This window comes from Pezoporus wallicus, unplaced genomic scaffold (genome assembly GCF_028554395.1).
Source record: "Pezoporus wallicus isolate ANWC-B61680 ecotype Strahan unplaced genomic scaffold, APGP_CSIRO_Pwel_v1 contig_3952, whole genome shotgun sequence".
Classification (NCBI taxonomy): domain Eukaryota; kingdom Metazoa; phylum Chordata; class Aves; order Psittaciformes; family Psittacidae; genus Pezoporus; species Pezoporus wallicus.
The window spans coordinates 10,690,995-10,710,738 of NW_026635034.1; the positions used below are offsets into that span (position 1 = coordinate 10,690,995).

A 19,744-nucleotide genomic window follows, 5' to 3' on the forward strand; every position below is an offset into this window, starting at 1 on the left:
AGAAGTATAACCAAAAAAATTACTCCTTTATCTGCAGGTATCAAAAACATGGTTTGTAAAACAGTATATTCTTGTTTGGGTGAAGGAAGATGGTGGGACTAAAGGAGTTTATTGTAAATGATGTGATTATTCTTAAGCATAAATGCACAAGAGGAGAATGCAAAATTATGTTTTCTTTCTTTTGGTGTGGAGCATACTTTTTATTGCTGCAGGCCAAAACTCCAATGGATCTTTATGAACTTAGGTCCATAATAAATCTTTTCATAATAAACTACAATGGAGGACTTAAGTTGTAGAGGTTGTATTTACAACCCTTGTATGATTATATTTTTTTGATGTTTTGTCTTGTCATTTTAGGCAACTCCTGATCTCTTAAAAGGCCAGCAAGATCTTGCACAGCAAACGAATGAAGAGACTGCTAAACAGATACTTTACAATTACCTTAAGGAAGGGTTAGTAAGCATAGTTTTGGAGAGGGCTGCTCTCCAAAGAGACTGTATTTTCTCAGTATTTATTTTCTGTTATACTTAAAATGTGAAACTGTAAAAGCAAAGCTAGAATGGCTTCATAATTCTCTATCTGAGCTGTATCCTCCAAGGCATAGGATCTCAAAATACCCAGGCAATCAGGACTTACATAAGGTATCATACAGGATTTGATTAAGTGTACCTGAAATTTATGAATTAGAATCTGTTTCGTCTTTTAAATATTTTAGGAGTTAAACTTCTTGTGAGATTGAGATTCCTGAAGAATCCAAATCATACCACATAGGAGTTTAAGCTTGTGGATTTTTTAAACAAAAAAGTGTTACTTCTTACAGTTTTGGCAGAAGCTCTCTTGTTGATGTACATTTAATCCTTTGTCTACCTGTAACTCTTTTACTTGGTGTTTTCTAATGATAACTTATTGAAAGATGAAGGAAAGAGAAATGAGTTACAACATATAGAATGTACTTAAATTTTTTTACATTACTGATGTAGCAGGTTCTGGGAGCTGCTAAAGTGTATTTTATGGTGCAGTAGTCAGAACTTGAAAAACGTAGTACTAATTACTTCTAATTTCAGTATGTTTGTATAATATACATGCTGAATACCTGTCTTTCCACAGCTATAATTCTGTAGAAGAGAGTTACAATTAAAGAGTTCAGTGAATATAATTTTTCAACAGCCTCTCTGTAAGGAGTTTAATGAAATCATAGCTAAGAAAATTTCTGAATAGTTCATATTGGATTTTTTTTTTATGCTGATGATTTTACATAGTTTGGACGCTCTGAATTTATTCCAATATTAAAAAAATAGGACCTTTGATCATATCATTGCTTTTATTCTGTGTGTTTTAGGAGTGCTGATAATGATGATGCAACAAAGAGGAAAGTCAACTTGGTTTTTGAGAAAATTCAGACTTTAAAGTCAAGAGCTGCTGGAAAGACACAGGTAAACAATTTTTTGAGTTGTTTTGGCTTGTTTAATAGTGATAAGTATTCAAACAGGGCTTAAAAACTTGAATTCCCTCACTGACTTAAACAAGACTATTCTTCTAGTACAGTATATTATTGTAGTATTCTCAGTAGTATAGCTTAATGTTAATCATGCACTGAGGTGACTTATGGGAAATCTGTTTGTTAACAATTAAAGAATAATGTAAAGGAGTCTACTTTGAGAGCTTCTACATTTTAGAAGGCGAGATGCAAACTCAACGTAAACATCAAAAGGTTGTTGGATCAAAGGAAAAGCTAACATACATAGCTTAAAAAAATAATGGTGGAGCATCTTCTTATTATAGTGATTATAAATAGATATCTAAGTGGAAAGAGTATTTTAATTTGTAATTTAGAAAAGCAATAATTTAGGACATTTTTTAAAAGCCATATTACATTAATGGCATTTGACAATCTGCCTGCTGACGAGTTTTTGTTTTGTGCTACATGGTGAACTGTTTTTTCAGTTCTAAAGGAAAGCGAAGGAATGCCCAGTTGTTGCAGTGATGGCATGAGGATTAAATGCTTACTTTTGACGATTATTTTATCCTGGGCTGTAATCAGTCAAAATGAATATATAAAACACATCTTAAGAAATTACCAAAAAACAGTGTTTGGAAATCTGTCTTGACATCTGAGTATGAACCCCTTTGATGGCAGTTTTGTGTAATTGGTGGTATCTCAGTCAAATTTGGCCCCAAGTCCTTGTGACTTAATTCATATGCTACCTAATTTGAATTTTTCTTTAGGTTTGTATATTTTCTGTATTATTTGCAACATCCCTTGAGCAATTACTTAGAAGTTTTATGAAAATCAAATCATGGTTCCTTTGAAAATATTAGCTTGGCTTGACCTGTGTGAAAAGTCAGTGGTGATGCTACACTTCATTAGCCTTGCTTGTAGCTTTAGTTTAGGTTTAAAAAGAACAATTGTCAAAGAGCATCTTGGCTTTGTGGGATTAAACATCTCTATTTAATTGTAGGTTTCGGATCCTTCAGCTGAAGTAAAAGCATTGGTGGAGCAAAAAGCAGAACTTGAAAGGAAGGTGGAAGAATTAGAAAAAAAATTGGATCTAGAAATTAGGGTATGGCACTTTGTTGTTATAAAGCTTTTGACTACTTCAGATAAACTTTTCTAAGTAAGTGACAACTGATCAACCAGCTGAATCCTTCCTTTTTGTTTCATATTCCTTGTAATCCAGATACCTGTGCTTTTACAGAAGACTTCTAATTTTAAATGTAGTTGCTCATAGCATGGTTACCCTTTTCTTGATAAATTTCTTTCTTAGTATTTGAAAAGGAGTTTGGAGAGGTGAATAAAAATGTTAGACACATGCACATAAAATTTCTTAGGTATCCAAAGAGGTAAATGTTAATCTTTTGATTAACAAGACAGTTGTGGAGTGAGAGACAAACTGTATTACTTATGTAGCTGCTGTTTGTTAATTACCGCATTATTTTTGCAGTACAGCCGTGCTCTGAAGACATGAAGAAAAACAGTTTGGCTTCTTTCAGTTTGCATGTTAACCCTGTCATAAGAACCAGTATACTTCGAAGTGATGAGATAGTACTGAGGAGACTTTACTTCTCACATTTCTAATAAAAAACAAAAAGCAATGCTTTGTGTGTGCAAATAAACATTCCAGGCTTTTAATATTCATAGGTTAATAAGCACTTCTAAAAGTGAAAAATATCAAAATCTTGCAATGGCTTCTTTCATACAATAAAGAAGAGCCTTTAATTTATTTATGCTTAGTCTGTTATCTTGCTTAACTTTTGGTGTACAAAATTCAGAATCAGCAGAATTCCAAAGAAGAGAGAAATGCCACACAAGCAAGGCTGAAAGATCTTCAGCTGCGACTTGATGAAAGTGTGTGTGAAAAAGAAGCCTTAAAAAAGCAGCTGGAAGAAAGCGAGAAAGAACTCAGGCAGAACCTAGAGGAGTGAGTTAATTTTACAGAAGTTATTCATTGGAATTTGTGCTTATTCTTAAACCTTTCAGTTTAAAAGTGCTTGTGTCTTTAGGATACGCTAATGGAATCTGACAGTGATGTTTGTTATTGTAGGAAATGTTTCCACTGTTTAAAAGAGGCATGTTTTTAGAATTATCTAGAAGGAAGAGAAAGATTGCTGAATTTATAATCTTCCTCTTAGTGTGAATTCCTTTTCATATTTCATGATCACAATATGTAGTCCAAGTCTTTAAAATATGGAAACACTTGATACTTTAGTCAAGCATATAGTACGAGGTTTAAAATAAAATACAGCTTTCCACTTATATATCTACTGAAGAGTTCTCATTTTTACCCCTCTGACATTTCATTTTTCTGCCTCATTATATCCCATTCCTTTGTGGGGAACATGGGAATACATACTTGTATTTCTTAGTACTCAAAACAACAAATGAGTTATTTCTAATTTCTACAAATCTGTAATTTCTATTTGTATTTTCTAAAAATTAAAAAAAAAAAAAGTTTGATTTTTCCTGATAAGGTTTTTTCAAGTGAAGATGGAGCAGGAACAGCACCAGACTGAGATCAGAGATCTTCAAGAGCAGCTCTCCGAGATGCATGATGAACTGGATAACGCAAAACATACTGATGAAGGGGAGAAAGAGGTTCTGATTGAGGTTAGTTATAAAGTACCAGAAGAAGGATGAAAAAATCAGAGCTGCCTAGAAACTGGGGACTAAGATACAGGTAGAAGAAATACATGTCTTGTTTTTTCCCATTCTGTCAATTCAAAACAATATACCATTATTAGGTGACCTAAGAAGGCATGTTATAATAACTATATTAACACTAAAAGGAATACAAAGCATAAGTGCCATCGTTTTCTAGAATAGATCAAATAACATAATGATTAAGGGACAGCTGAGTTATTCACTATTATGAGATAATCATCTTGGTCAGTTTTAACAATTAGGTAGGTTTTATTGGTCAGAACAGGGAAGATCAGTTTAAAGAAGGTGTACATATTAGCAAGGCCAGGTAAGATTCAACTAAGAAAATTAAAAGAATTCACCAAGGTAGTCTCTAGATTTTTGACTCTATTAATGGAATCCAGGGAGCAAAGGGATAGAGTCTGTAGAGGAACAAGGGAGTTACGGGTTTTCTGTCTCCTGTGAGAGAGTAATTGGTTGTATTAATTTGTTGATATTGAATTTGTTGATGAGGGTGTGTAAGAGTATCAGTGTATAATTGTTCAAAAGGAAGGTCAGAATTCAGAATGACCTTAATATTTCATACTTCCAAAACAACTTAATACCAGTACAAAGAACTAGCTTAAGAATTTGAAGCTAAATGATAAAATGCAAACCAGGGAGCAAAAAACATGATTGATCTCAGGAATATTAAAGATGTTAATATGCAGGACATGCTGAGTAGAATAACTACCTTGTTTTGTGTAGGTGAGATTTGATTACTGCAGTTGAAATTGTACAGAAATAGAGGAGTATCTGGAATGATGATGATAGTGCTGAAAAACATTGCCTATGAAGAAGGTCTTATCTGAATGGAAGAGTGAGGGAAGAATCAAAAGCACATCTTATAATGTTGCAGTAAAGGAAATAGCAATCAATTTTTCTGTGTTGTGTGGGGATGGAGTCAGAAATGAGAGACTTAGCTGTAGAGATTTAGAGTAAGTATTGGAAAACATTTTCTGTCAATATGGATAATAAACAGTGGAATGTGGCAATCTGGACAGTGGTATTCATTGCCAGCTTTAAGGACAGAATAAGTGGTGCATATCAGGAATAGTTTAAATGTATTGATCCTGCTCCAGTGCAGGGGAAGTTTACATTATTTTTTAAAGTGCAATTATTCACAGCTTGAGAAATACCGAATTAGGTAATTCTTGAAGATGCACATTTTCAGTTGTTGCTGTTATCTTATTCTGTGTTTGTATACATGCATGGGTATATTTATTATTCAGATTCACTGATTAACCACTTCCTTCCAGCAATTTGGAGAGGAGAAATGACTTCTAGGGTGAACATGGTGGAAGGGTGCAAAGGCATTGACTCAGTTGGGAAGCATTTGTTTTGTCTTCAGCACTTGTAGAAGCAACTTTCTTTATTCTTTCCAGCAGAAAAGACAACAAGGAATTACCACTGAGTTCACTTCTCTTGCAGTGTGGGTTTTTTCTTTGTTCTTACCTGCTTCTTTGCTACAGAAGGTAGGACTGAGGGAGTTACTAAATTGCAGCCTTAGTTTGAATCCTGCTTTATTTACAGACAGCAGAATGAACCATCAAAATATTTTCATAGTTTTGCAGCATCAGATATGTTGACCCACGTCCTGGGTTCAGCAGTAGCAAGGACCCAGCTGGACTGAGGACAACCCACTATATGAAACGTGAGCTATATGGTATACTTCTAATAATATTAGGGTTTAGAAAATTTTTAGCTTAGTATAAAAGTCACAAAAATAAAAGTTGGCCTTGGGGGTCTTACCTGCTTTCCTTCTCTGAAACATAAACAGAACATCCACTGGAGCTAGTTGTCATGCAGTTGTGCTTAATTTTGTTCTTTAGGAACTGATGCAAATGAAGCAGGATCTGGAAGAAGTATTAATAGCAAAAGATCAACAAGAAGAGATTTTGAGAAAGAGAGAGAGAGAGCTTACCGCTTTAAAAGGAGCACTAAAAGAAGAAGTATCTAGCCATGACATGGAGATGGATAAACTTAAAGAACAACATGATAAAGAATTGCTTGATCTACAGCAGAGCCTGGAGAAAGCAACAGAGGTGAAAATAAGTGAATACAGTTAATTTCTGCAGGGAAGAGTCATCCCTCTCACAGATGTTATAAGAGATGCTTCCCGATACTACTGTTCTCTTAGCAAAATAAATAGGTAGAGATTTAGGCTAGGAGATGCTTAGCTGCTGAGAACAAATTTTATTTCATGCACATATAGAATGTTTTGATTGCTAGCCACAGCTGAAGTTGTGGCCCTTTGAGTCTTTATTTACTGTTTTCTTCACTGTGAGCTTTGAGAGAGAACAGATGGGAGTATAGTACAGAGAACCATTTACTTGTCTTGGGTTAAATGGAATCATTGAAACCTTGAGGATGCCCTGAAGAGCACCAGTGTGCTTTGCCAGTGATGCTGTGGAAATTACAGTTTCTAGCAGTTCTTTGCAGCCCTCTATTCTTACCTTCAGCTCTTTGTGCCTCATCCTGTTTCCTGGTTACATTGTCCCTTCTTGTTCCTTCAACCATTCACTACTAGGTGGTGGGGTTTTTGTTTGGTTCTGTTTGTGTGGTGATTTGTTTTTTTGCTGCAGTGTTTGGTTTGGTTTTTCATTTGGTTGGTTGGTTTGGTTTTTTTTGTTCTGGTGGTGTTGGGTGGTTGGGATTTTTTTGTGTATTCCTTTTCCCTTTTTCGTTTATTGAGCTTACCCTATTTACTGAATAGTCAAATGAGTGCCAGCTCAAGGGAAACAGCAGGGATTGGATGTCTGGAAGGAGACAGGAGGAAAACAGAACTGAAGGAATTGCCTCTTCCAGCATCAGCATGTGATCTTTGTCGGGGCGAGAATAGCAACAGTTTTCAGAAGTGCATTATCTGTTACTGTTTTCCAAAAGAAGTCCTTTGTGAAGACAGCAGCTAGAAATTTATTGAAAAATTTTTCTGTGAGGGATCAGTTCTCCTAAGATTTTGAGCACTGTTTTTACAGTGACAGTTATTTGTGTCTATCTCTCATTTTATTTCTGTCAAATATTTCTACAGGCAAACTGCTTGAGCAACGTAAGTCAAAATTAGAGGCCCAGTTTTATGCTTAGAAATGTCTGTGCCAATTTCTTTTACCTTCATGTCATTGGTGTTAGGTGAATTGCAGTTATCCTACTGCTTGTGGCCAAAAACATAATGTAGAACTGAATTAAAATTAAGCTTGCAACTTGAATGATATATCCAAAGCTGTATATGCTTTATGAGCAAATAGGAGCATATATGTAAGATGCTGGATAGATACTGTATGACTAAATTCTGATAAAGAGTATTTTTTTTAAGGATTGTCTCTAAGATTTTCTTCAGTGATTAGAAAAGTTTTTAATACACTGTTTTGTATATACAGCCTGGGTCTTATGCTTGTTTGGCTTTGATAAATGTGTTGTTTCTCTTTATTTACATCATCATGAAGGTATTTGACTCATCTGAGCTGCTTGAACTGAATTAATTTTTTTCTTTGAGGGAAAAGTAGAACACAAATTATCATTTTTTCTCATACAGTAATTGTAGTGACAGCTTAACCTCAGTGAACCATCTTTCAAAGTTACTGCATGGTAATTTACTGTATTTCAATTATGGAACTGTAATTACAACTGACAAGAAATGAAAGAGTAGTCTGTTTGGCATAACAATAACAGCCTGGGAAATGGCTCTATGACTGGGTTGCTGTGGCGTAGAGGTAGTTATAAATAGCATTTATTTACTTGCATGGCATAGTCTATCTAATAGTAAATTTAATAAGATGTTCAAAAGTGAAATTTAATTAATTAACGTTGCTCTAAGCACTGGGTCTTGGTCTTCCGATATTACTTGAGTGATTTTTTTTGGTTTTATTTTAAGTAAAACTTCTTGCATCATGCTTAATTGGAAGTTTCTTCTTTATTTGTTTTTAATCTCACTAGTATTAGTACCCTTAATGATTTTTTTTACAGGCCAGCATTACCTATATGACTACTGGCTGAGATTAGTTGTTGAGTTTGATATATCATCTATTAGGCAAGTGTAACTGGGGGAGTTAGATGAGTGATCTGCTGTGATCTTACTTACGATGTTAATTATTGGTTTTATAATTAATCTGGAATACCTAACAGTGTATGTGTAAATCATGTTTTATACAATTGAAGCTGCCATTCTGTTGTATTTAATGAGGAAAACAGGTGTGTAAATGCTGTAATAGTGGTTTGATAGAGCAGGGTATATGTACAAGGTTGTTAACTCTTATGTTGCTTTTATATCATCCAAATTGGTACACTGAACAAGGGTGGTTTGTGATATCTCTTAGCCCAAAAAGGAAGGTTTTTTTTCATACCATTTTTGTGTTATATCAACAGAGTTTTTCAGCTGCTGGAGATGTTAGATAGATTGACAAGTAATGTAGAGCACATTTAGTCTGTTATTAGAATGTCACATAGATCTGTTTTGAAGTCATGTTAGAAACATACACAAGGTTATTTGATAATAGAGTAGGGTTATTTGTCGTGTGTGATTCTGTTCTCATGCTCACTGATGTGGTAGGTTAGTTTTTTTGTTTGTTTTCTAGAGATTTTTATATAAAGTCACAGGTATTAAGTTGGGGTTTTTTTTGCCACAGTTCATGTTTTTAACTCATTTCTGTGTTATGTCTTATGCTTGTAGTCTTGATGTCTGATTTCTCTTAACTTCATTGGTTGTTTATCAGGAGCGAGATCAGACTGTTCCCATTTAACAATGGCAAAAGTTTTACTTTTCTGTAGCATACTTCTGTGGGGTAGTAGTTGCCTTTAATTTAATAATAAATTGAAAAACTAATGTTCTTCTAATTAAACATGGATTTCTCCATAATAGCAAATGCCAGAGCAATAAGGAATAAGAATCTTTTCCTGGCATTAATATAGGACAAAAAATTTATATTATTTAATCTGACCCAATAGCACAATAGGCCAGAATTGTACTGCTTACCTTACGAGTGCTCTGTTACTGATGTAGATGAAGTAGATGAAGTGCCACTGTTTATTTCCAGTAACGTTTGGAAGTACATTTTGGAATGTGATACTGTAGGTAAAAGGTTGTAGCAAATTGCAGCTAGTACTGTCCAAATTCCACTGAAATTTTATCAGCTCAGGAGTGCAGTTGCAGTCTGCCCAGCGCTATCAAATTTATGTCTGCCTTGAGAAGCAGTCTGCACAAGTGTTGTTCAGAAAATGCTGTAATCATCGCATTGTGAGGAGGCATATCTACGCCTGACCTCAACTGTTTTATTCAGGGTTCATCATACTTCTGACCTTATCCTCAAGATGATAAAACAGACAGAGTTTAGAAGCAGTTTCATTTATCCACACAGTTAAGAATTCACTGAAGCTAGCGGTCATATGAGTTTTAACTGACATATATGTGTAAAGCCGTGGTGTGATCAAAGAGAAGGACTTTTATCAGAGCAAGTGAAAGCAACAGCAAAAGGCAGTGGTTACCTTCTGCATATATTATGAAGTGAAAGTGTACTCCTTTAAAATAAGAAACTAATATAAAATCTTGAGTATTGTAGATGAGAAGCAGCTTTCCTTTTTTTTTTTTGTTTTTCCCCGTTATATATAATATATATATAATATATCTTTTTATATATATTATATATAAAAATATATATATAGTGATTGGGAATTTAGGTGAGTCTAGCACAGACGTGCAAAGAACTTTGAAATGAAAGTTGCATATTGATTCTTTTTCTACCAAGCCTGATAATATATTTCTTCTTCAAAGCTAATAAAAAATCTCCCACATAGAGCAGAAGCTTAACAAAAACTAGCTTAAGCATTGTAGATTATATTGATATAAACTCTGTGTGCCTTTCTTCAGAAATGGCTTGGCAAATATAGTTTAAATGTAAAATGAAGCATAACTAAATTTAGTATATTCTGAGAACCTATTTTGAAATAATGCTCTACAAACACAGAGCAGTGGTTACTTAAGTTACTCAGAGTGAAGTGAAGACAACTGGTTGTGGAACATCACAGAGACACTGGTACATAAAGGGATAGACAAACATACTGTATATAACTGTGAAACTGTGGAAAAAATCTAATAGGATCTCAACTAATAAGATGAAATTTTGGGGTTATAATAAATTGCTCTATAAAAACATCTTCTTTGTAACAGTAAAAGAAACAAATTGTATAATAGCAATTGCTTGGGCCTAAGAATATCATTATGCCCTTGTGTATGTACATCCATAACTCAATCTGCATCCTGAATGCTGTGTCTGAGTCTAGCCCATTCACCTCAAACAAGATACACAACAACTGGAAAAGACTTAGAGAAGATGAGCCAGGATTTCAAATGCCACTGATGTTTCTTCCTTTGCATGCCTGAGCAGCCTTTAACATATTGAAATAACGCTTTTTCTTTGTTTCAGTGGTAGAAGCCAGTTGGTAACTGATGTAAACTGTATACAGAGTTCAAGAAGAGTGGAGTGTCTGGTCCAAGTCAATGTCCCCTCTTTCATGACACACTTCCCACCCCCACCCTGCTTTCATTTTCTGCCTTCCCTTACCAGTCCTCTAAACAACTGGGTATGTGTTTGACCGATTTCTACTGTGATCCTACAAGCACAGATGGATCAGGGGACAGAAAGGGAGGGTGCACAGACTGGAGTGTAGTGGTGGAAGGAAGGCTGCAGGCACTCCTTAAATGGGCACTGTTATTGAAAACATGTGTTTTAGAACTGTATATGGAAAATCTAGGAGACAGATTTGATTTGTATTTCTCTGAAGTATCTGTTCTGTGCAAGGAAAGGAATTCATTTGATAATAGTATCATGCATGTTTTTAGGCACACATTAAATGAAATATCAAACAAATGATGGAATATTAGCTGTGTTGTCAACAGGAATAATAAATCTGCCTCTAAAGCAAACTGAAGATGTAACTTGGTGACTTTGCCTTTAGTGCTAAAGCAAGCTTTTTAAGTTCCAGCTCGTCTGACTTTCATTTCAGTGCAATTTACTTCTGCATTTATTTAGTGGGGATGTGTGTGTTTGAATGCAGACAGTACCATGAAACTACCACTGAGTGGTTTTTATACTGTATGTAGAGTCCGGAAAGCCTCTTAGCAAAACTGCCGTGCAAAGTTCTGTTTGAGTTGAATTGGACCACATCTAAACAAAACAAAAAATCTGTTTTCTCACTTGACAGCTGTGAACTAACAAGGCAGGACCGTTTCAGTTAGCCTGCGTTGGGAAGGAGGGTTGGGGTTTTGTGGGGTTTTTGTTTGTTGTTTTCTGAAAGCTGGCAAGAGCCGGTGAAGTCAGATACTTCTTTAATACCATCAGGCGGATCTCTAATGCTGTCAGCAGATGACAGGATCTGTAAGTTTGGGTGGTTTGTCCTATGAAAGTGTGTATTTGTTTTTGTGTGTGAAGTCCTAGACTGTGTAAGTCCATGTAGCGGGATGCAATGTGACCACAGAACTAGTTAATATTTTACTCTAGTATTTGCAACAACTTCTGACCTTGAAAATTCTGTTAGTATAAGCCAGTCTGACTATGTCGTGATATGTAGCTAGGAGAATAATACCGACTTTGGTATAGCTGCTACTTGAGAGGTTAATACTTTCCTGGCTGTGGGTTTTGTAACTGTGTAAATGAATATTGATTCATGCCTATACTGGGGAGAAAGAAAAAAAGGGGGGGTGCATTCTCAATTTTAAAATGTAGACATTTAAATCTTTCATTATATCTCATAAAGTAAAACCTGGAGTAGTTCTGGAAATAATATTAAGGATACAGTACCGTTTTGATCGGCAAAAATGGCCTTGCAAGAGAACAGGTCTTGCCTCTAAACAGTCACAAGAGAATAATTTTTAACCAGTTAATAGAATGGCTCTAGCTGAAATGGAAGGAAAGACAGCCTCCCTTGCTTGTAAGTTTGTGCAAGTGCTTACTGAATAATCTCTTGACATACAGCTGAGAATTCAAGTAGGTTACAGTGTACCTCACTGAGACACGAAAACACATTGACCATTTTAATAGGTAACTAATAATAGTTAACTTCCAAAGGCATAGCAGTATGTTAAAGTAGGCTAGGCCTCATTTTGAGATCATGGGAGAATTGATATAATCAGTGTAAGGTGGAAAAGCAGTAAGTAAAGCTGTTTAGTCTCTTTTCCAGAAGCTTGGGTTTTTCTTTGTGGGGGAGGAAGAGGGAGTCCTGTGGAGTTGGTAGCCTAACACTCTATCACTGTTTTGCTTTCAAGGAGTTTTCTCATTCCCTTTTTAGAACTATTTTTTATTAGATTTTTTTATCCATGCTATGCAGTGTTACAGTATTATTCATCCCAGGACCTCAGCTGCTTTAAGAAACAGTATCTGAGGTTAGAAGAATTGCCTGGAGGTACGCAGTGAGGAGAAATAACCGGAACTACAAACAGAGTACAAATAGAAATAGACCTGTTATTTGCATTCATGAGCTTTAAAAACTAGATGACTATACCTGAATAATACTGATTTCAGAAGCTGTCTTCACTGAAGAGCTAATAAGGATTACAATTAAAGGGCTGTCCCTATGTTGAGACTCATTATATTTGTCTTTTTTTTCTTTCAGTCTTTGGATGTAGGTTGGGTTTGTTTTTTTCTTTGGAAATCACCTGTATGTTAGGTAGGGGAATCAATGTCTAGTTGTTTTAGTTAATCTTGATTTGTGTATATACAGAAAAGGAAGAGGAAAAAATAATAAAAAGGGATTTGGTATTTCCACCACTGCTAACTTCTCAGGGTCATCTAAGGGGAGCTTGGTAGATCTGAATCCCTGAAGCCACATGAAGCTTTTTACATGTAGCTCAAGAAGCTAAACAACTAGTCTCCAGCATCAACCTAAAAAGGTGGCTTACGAGAATTTAGAGTTGGTTTCAGCAGACAGTATCTTCCATAATACCTTAGGTGTTCCGCACCAGGAACAGAATGAAGTGAGCAGCCACACTGTTCCCTTTGTTTTTCAGAAGGTTTTGGAGGATTATTGTGTCATTTACTTTGATTCCACAAGTATGTATATGGAAAGAAAATTTGAAAGTCTGTTACTTCCATTAAAAAAACTTCTGTTTGTGCTCTAGCTCATTTTGAATGGAGATTTATTCCTTAGATTTGTACATCAAGTATGACAGTTAAAGAACAGTTAATTGGTTGAACTCAGTTTTACTTGATTCTGAAGGGAAATGAAGGGTTTTCAGAAAAATCTGAAGGGCTGTGCCTAAGAAACTTTGAATCTAGCTGAAACGTAACAATTGTAATAAGCTGTGAACAAGATACTTAGCTTCCACTCATTTTACCTCTTCCTGTATTTTGTGAAAGGACTCTGAAGGTCCTATTCTGTGCGGTCACTACCGAAAGGGAGTTTCACCAGCTGAAACTGAAGTCAGCCAGGACCATTTTTTTAATGATTAATTACACAACCACTCTCATGCCTTTGCCAGTGTTGAGGGTGTGGTAAAAAAAAAAAAAAAGTGTGGAGCTACAGAACATTTTCTGCATTCCTGTCCAAGAGATTTTTTTCTGTATTGAGGTTGAAATAGAATATTTCATTTGCATCTCAAGGTCCATGTTTGTGTGTTCTGTCCAGTTTCTCTGGGTTTACACAATAATAAGTGGTGGTAAGGATTTTAATGCCTTTTTTATTGAGTTTCATCTCCAGTTCTTTAAATATGTTTACTGCTTGCATCAGAGTTGAGAGCAGAATAGTATATAATGAGAGCAGAATAGTATATAAATGTATTTGCTTTGCCAAGATTACTGTAACACGGGAGTTGGAACAACATTTATTGCTTTACTTAGACTTGGCCTTGACTAATTTTAATATATTTTAAATAATTTTTGGACTGTGTATACAAGGACACAAAACCAGAGTTTATTAAATTCACTTTTTGTTAGGTGAAACACCTGAAAGGAGCAGGATGAGAACTAGGGAGTTGAATTTTGCTGCTGAACTTTCCTTATGGAGAGTGGCTTTCTTTGGCCCAAAGCTGAAAAATAAATGCTGCAGCTGTGACTATGTGGGGTCAGATAAGCAGACCTACAATAGGTAAAACTTTATAAATTAGGTGTACATACCAAATCAAATAGTACACGCATACATGTGATGCATTTTCTCATCATCTTCTCATTCGTCTGTTACAAGTTAAAAGTAGTTTTGTATTCGCTTAAACACAACATTAGAATTTTGATTCTTGAACACTGATCAGTGTTTTTCAGATTTTGGTGTGTTCCTGCACTCAGTACACACTATGAGAAACTTCTTGTGAATAAAGAATTACATTGAATATTTCACAAACTTTAGTTCCTTTTCTCAGCACAGCTGCAAGCTCATAAGTAATGTTATTCCCCATATTAAGTATAGGAAAGTAGAAGGCAGACAGATTACTATCAAAAGGATCCATTAGTTGTGCATGTTCAAACAGAGGGGGCAAGGTTAACATAGTGTTAACCGTTGTACTTGGTACATTCAGGGTACAGTTTTTGCTGACTGTAGTTGCAACTGTACACTTAAAAGTTTGGAAGCCAAACCCTAGTGTCACAAATCAACCACCAAGAAAACTACAGAGTATGCACTTACTGATCCCCTCTGGAAAATTTTGGTTGAGTGACTTGCCTCAGGAGCTCTTTGTCAGGGACAGTAATAGACTGCAGATTCTCTAGGGCTGTATTTGGGCACCTTAGCTTTGAAACTATCCCTTCTCCTTCTGCCTTACTCATTTCTGCAGCAACAGCCTCTTTCCCTATAAACTCTTGACTTGTTCTCAAACTGATGGACTAATCCTTTCAGTTTCAGAATTAAAATGTGTGAGAACTATAAGAAAATGTCTGGTTATAGGCTGCCATAGATTATTTTCATCATGATCTTTTTTTCTATATGATCTTTTTTTTTTTTCTGGTCAGAAACTTTTTTTGCAGTAGATCTTTCTTTTAGGATTTGATGACTTGTTGGTGTTTTTTTTCTTCATGATGGTTTGAGCCTGCTGCTGCACTAATAAGTAAACCCAAGGCCAGGTTGGACAGAGCCTTGGGTGACATGGTTTAGTGTGAGGTGTCCCTGCCCATGGCAGGGGGGTTGGAAATAGATGATCTTAAGGACCTTTCCAACCCTAGCTATTCTATGATTCTATGTGCACTATGGTACAATGACAGTGTCAGAATGCAGAAACTTATCTTCAGACAGTCACAGAGGGCTTTGTATTGTGGGACCTCATCATTCCAGCTGTTTTCCTTCCTCTAGACAGGTTTCTTTCCCCCCCCACCCCCCCTGTTTGGTTTGTGGGTTTTTTTTCATTTTGTTTTTTTTTTTTTGTCGGTTTTGGGGGGTTTTGTTTTGTTGGGGTTTTTTTTTAGAAATTTGCAATGCATTTCCAGCTTCTTTTACTCAATCTGTGTAGCTTAAGTGTGCTGATAGGGCAGATGATAAAATTTGAGAAGCATAATAAAATATTTCACGTAATCAAAAATAATGAGAAGAAGGCATCAGTATGTTTAAGAAGCCTGCAAGGATGTGGGTATTAAGAGGAAGGTATTATTCCTTCAGCGACTGAAGAGATGGAAATCTGAATATGAAACAGACTAAATGTAGGGAATAGAAGGCACTGATTGCCCTGGAAGATGGTGTGGTGACAGACAGATTGAAAGGAAAAGGCAAAGCAAATGCAGGCAAACAAACATAACAGGGAAAATGGTATAGGGTTTTTACTTTACATAAATATAATTCCATAATATAGCAAAAAAAAGTTAGATTCATACATACTACCACAACTAGGAAGTGGGAGTAAAAAGAAGTAAGCATGTTTTATGTATCATAGGGAAGAAACTGCAGGGTTTTTTTTTTTGAGATTTGTTAATTTTAATATCCAGAGAGTCCACTTCAGTGCTTGATATAATTTTTTTTTAATTTTTTTTTTTTTTACTTCTCACTATTTTTATGTGTGTGTATTTTCATGCTGGTTTGGTTTGTGTGTTATGGTTTTGATTTTTGCTTTTGGTTGTTAGGTTTTTGTTGGGTTGTGTTGGGTTTTTGTGCAACAAATACATGTGAATATACAGTGTTTCATTTTAGAGTTTTCTTCAAGAATCTTGCTTAACCAGTTTTGTCTGTTACATGCTTTTATGTGTGTATGTACATCATCTCTGAAGAGGCTGATCCACAATTCTGTGAACTAAAGATGTTATGCTAACAACATGTTTGTTAATGTTTCATATTCAACTTAAATCATTACTTTGTGACCTTTACCCAGATCTGTTACTGTGGGTTAAATTTATATAAACTTAGTTAAAACTATTGCCAAACCTTCACCAATACCCCCAAATGTAGCAATGTAAAGGATTTATGAATGGGTACCAGCAGGAGTCATTAATTGATGTTGTGTCATTAAGCCTTAAGGACCTTTTGTTAACTCACTGTTTACATACAGCACCATTACAAATAAGTCATGTGTGGACTGAACGAAATGGATCCACAGCACAATCTGTACGTGAGAGTTCTCCCTGTCTGGCTGTTTTCCTCATTTGTACTTACTACCCCTACAGTGTTCAGTGAACATTCTGCTTTCATCTTCATCACTCTAACCCACTCTAGTTCAATGCTTTTGCAAACAGCTTTCAGCTCCTTTTTTGAATGTGTGAGCCAGTTACTGAATTTTAAATGAAAGCTGTGCCTTCTTGCTCATGTAGACAGAACTAAAGAGAATAGGATTACTGCTGGCTGTTAGCAAATACCATCTGTTGTACAGTTTAAACTGCCTGTGCTGTTGCCACTTTCAGTTTTAGCCTATGAGGTGCAATAGTTGGCATTCAAAATATATCAGCATACATAGTAATCTCTTTGTAATTTCAGTGCATTGGTTTTCATATCTTCTACTGGCATGTTTTATTATGCAGAATATAGTCAGCCATCTCTAACTACAGAGTGGTAAATTTAAGGTATGGTCTCTACGTGGGTAATATTGCCTTCTGGTTGCTGGGTTTGGTTGAGTACACTGCTTGTGTAAGTGGGGTTCCATAGTCAAAGGGCGCAACAATCTATTTCTGCTTCAGCAGTGTATGATTTGATAGCTGCTGGCCTGAACCTTACATAACTGTTCAATATATGGATAGGGATCTCTCTCCACTGGGTTCTCCCCTAATGGTGTTGCTACAGGGGTATCTGCCATAACTACATTTCAGTGCTTGTTTTCTTTGCATATCCTTTCTAATGATACCTGTCATGTTCACCTGTCTTCCCAAGAGAAGAGCCGGAGGGGAGGTAGAAGGTGACAAGGGGTGCCAGATAAGACTAACAGGGAGAACAGGAGAAAGGAAAAGGCGTGGAGTTGTTTGATGCTCTTTCTGTTGCAATATGCTATGGGAGATGACGTGTATTGCCAAAAGCTGTTATAATCCAGAATCTTCATTTGTGCCAGTGAAGAGCTCTGCATGCAGTTCTCATTACAGTGAGGATAAATGAACATAGGGTGGGGGTTTTTTTTCTATCTAAACCCAGCTGTGTAATTTGACTCTTGTGGAAAAGTGATGCTGTGTGTGCGTTTTCTGCTCAAAGAACATCTAAACTGTATTTATGTGGTTTGACTGTTTAAATTTCATTGTAAACTTGAAGATACTAATGTATTTTTTTTTTCTAATATTGTCCTGAATGATATCCTGAAGGTGATCTTCCATGCCTTATGTGTATAATACAATTGTGTGTGATAAATTGATAGGATAAATACTCCTGTATTTCTTCTCAGTCTTACCTGAAACAAGTTGAAAGCATACTGAAACAATAGTGCACAGTGTAATGTGCATTGTGAAGAAAATTTGTTCTACTCTCTGTAGAAGATAATGTAAGAAAAATGGACACTTTCCAGCTAAAATACAGTAAAGCTCCCATACATATTGAGAGGTTTCCTACCATTTTGAAAAAGTGCGTGTGAGTATATATGTTTATTGTTGGTATTTTTAAAGACACATGGCTTCCAGGTTAAAGAAAGGAATTTCATACTTAATATGTTAGAGAATTTGTTTGGGAGCAGTTCATCCATGTGAAGGTACAACCCTTGTAATGATGCCAAGGTCATTAGAGACCTGTGGAGATCTGCTGGCTAAGCGCTGGTAACTCAAGCATCTGGAACTTGGGGCAGATTTTACTTATATACCAAATATTTTTCCAAGATTTTAAATTAGGTTAACAAAGCTAATAGTTGCAGCTTGCTCTTTATGCTTCTCTACCTTTTATGTATATTCATCTGGCATCTTGCTAACTTACTGAAATGGATAGTGAAAAAGGAGATAGAATACCAGTTTAGTTTAATTTTACTGGCCAGAAAAGTATCCTGCGATACATACAGGCAGGTTGGAGCAGGTCTCCAGATATGACTGTATCAGTGGAGGCTGAACTTAATTTTGAACCTGTTAGGTTAAAGACATATATATATATGTGTGTGTGTGTGTGTATTTTAATTATGTAGATCTGGAGGGTTTGGTTGGTTGGTTGCTTTTGTGTGTATGTGCATGTGCTTCTAAGTAAATAATACTTCCTGTATTGGGAAAGGAGAGCAAACTGTGGCAGATGAGGTGGTGGAATTTTCAGGTGCGGTGTGGGCCTACTTCAGTCCTCTCTTACTGTGCAGGCCTGTGTAGGCGGTTGGTTGAAAAAGAACAGACAAATCAACATTCCTTTCCCTGAACTCCCCAGCATGCCTCAGCTGCTTTCACTCAGCTCCAGAAAGGGGAAGTGAGACTAAAAGGAGCCGCTGGTGGAATGCTTGCTAATTAGTAAAACTTCGCTGTATGCAAAAAGCAAAAATTAAAGGAATATATAAATTTTATTGAAATTTCAGTATGTGAGAACGTAAAGCATCAGGAGGGATTTATTTCAGAGCTTTCAATTAGTCAGGTACTTAAAAGAACAAGTTTTTTCAGTATTTTCAAAAGACCAGAACTTGTCAGCCTGCTTATGCTGCCAGTTTTTGTCTAATAAGTTCATTGACCCTGTAGACAGTCTGAGCGTTTTCAGAGTTACTGCTTTATCAAACTAATTTGCATTATTTTAAAGCTGTTGCTTGCTGGAAAACAGTCTAGTGCGGGTGCACTTTGTAAACACTCCTTTGTATAACTGCTTATTCCTTTTGGGAGTGGGGAGGGGAAAATATCAAAAATAGTATAACCAAAAAGTTATTTTTGTGCATTCATAAAATATTTCACAAAATAGGTTTTAACCAAACTTCTATGCATGATTTCTTTTGTTTTCATCCAGATAAACACAATTTCATATGTGACAATGTTAAGCTTCAGTAATTAACATGCAATTACCTATTGTTACCAGGTAATGTAGAGGCAAAAAATGGATACAAAAAAATGGATTAAAAAAGGATTAGAGAAATTAATGGATGAAACATTCATGGAGGAAAAACAATGAAGCTGGGAATGTATAATGAGGAAAGGCTCACCCTGTAGCAGTTCTTCTTTATGTCCATAAACATAATCTATAGCCATTGGAGAGATTCTCGTATTTGGTGTTTAGGTCTTAATGTAGAAGGCAGTGGGTCTATACATTAGA

The 19,744-nt window shown here is 35.8% G+C and overlaps 1 protein-coding gene across 2 annotated transcripts in view; it reads left to right on the forward strand.

Annotated features, from left to right (window-relative positions):
* The window catches only part of CGNL1 (cingulin like 1), a 44,590-nt gene that overhangs the window by 1,832 nt on the left and 23,014 nt on the right, over positions 1-19,744 (forward strand). For both annotated transcript variants that reach the window (XM_057398332.1, XM_057398340.1), the window contains exons 2-7: positions 358-452; positions 1,340-1,433; positions 2,460-2,561; positions 3,271-3,419; positions 3,970-4,105; positions 6,010-6,222. In XM_057398332.1, the coding sequence (XP_057254315.1) occupies positions 358-452; positions 1,340-1,433; positions 2,460-2,561; positions 3,271-3,419; positions 3,970-4,105; positions 6,010-6,222 (789 nt within the window). The remainder of the gene's footprint in view (positions 1-357; positions 453-1,339; positions 1,434-2,459; positions 2,562-3,270; positions 3,420-3,969; positions 4,106-6,009; positions 6,223-19,744) is intronic.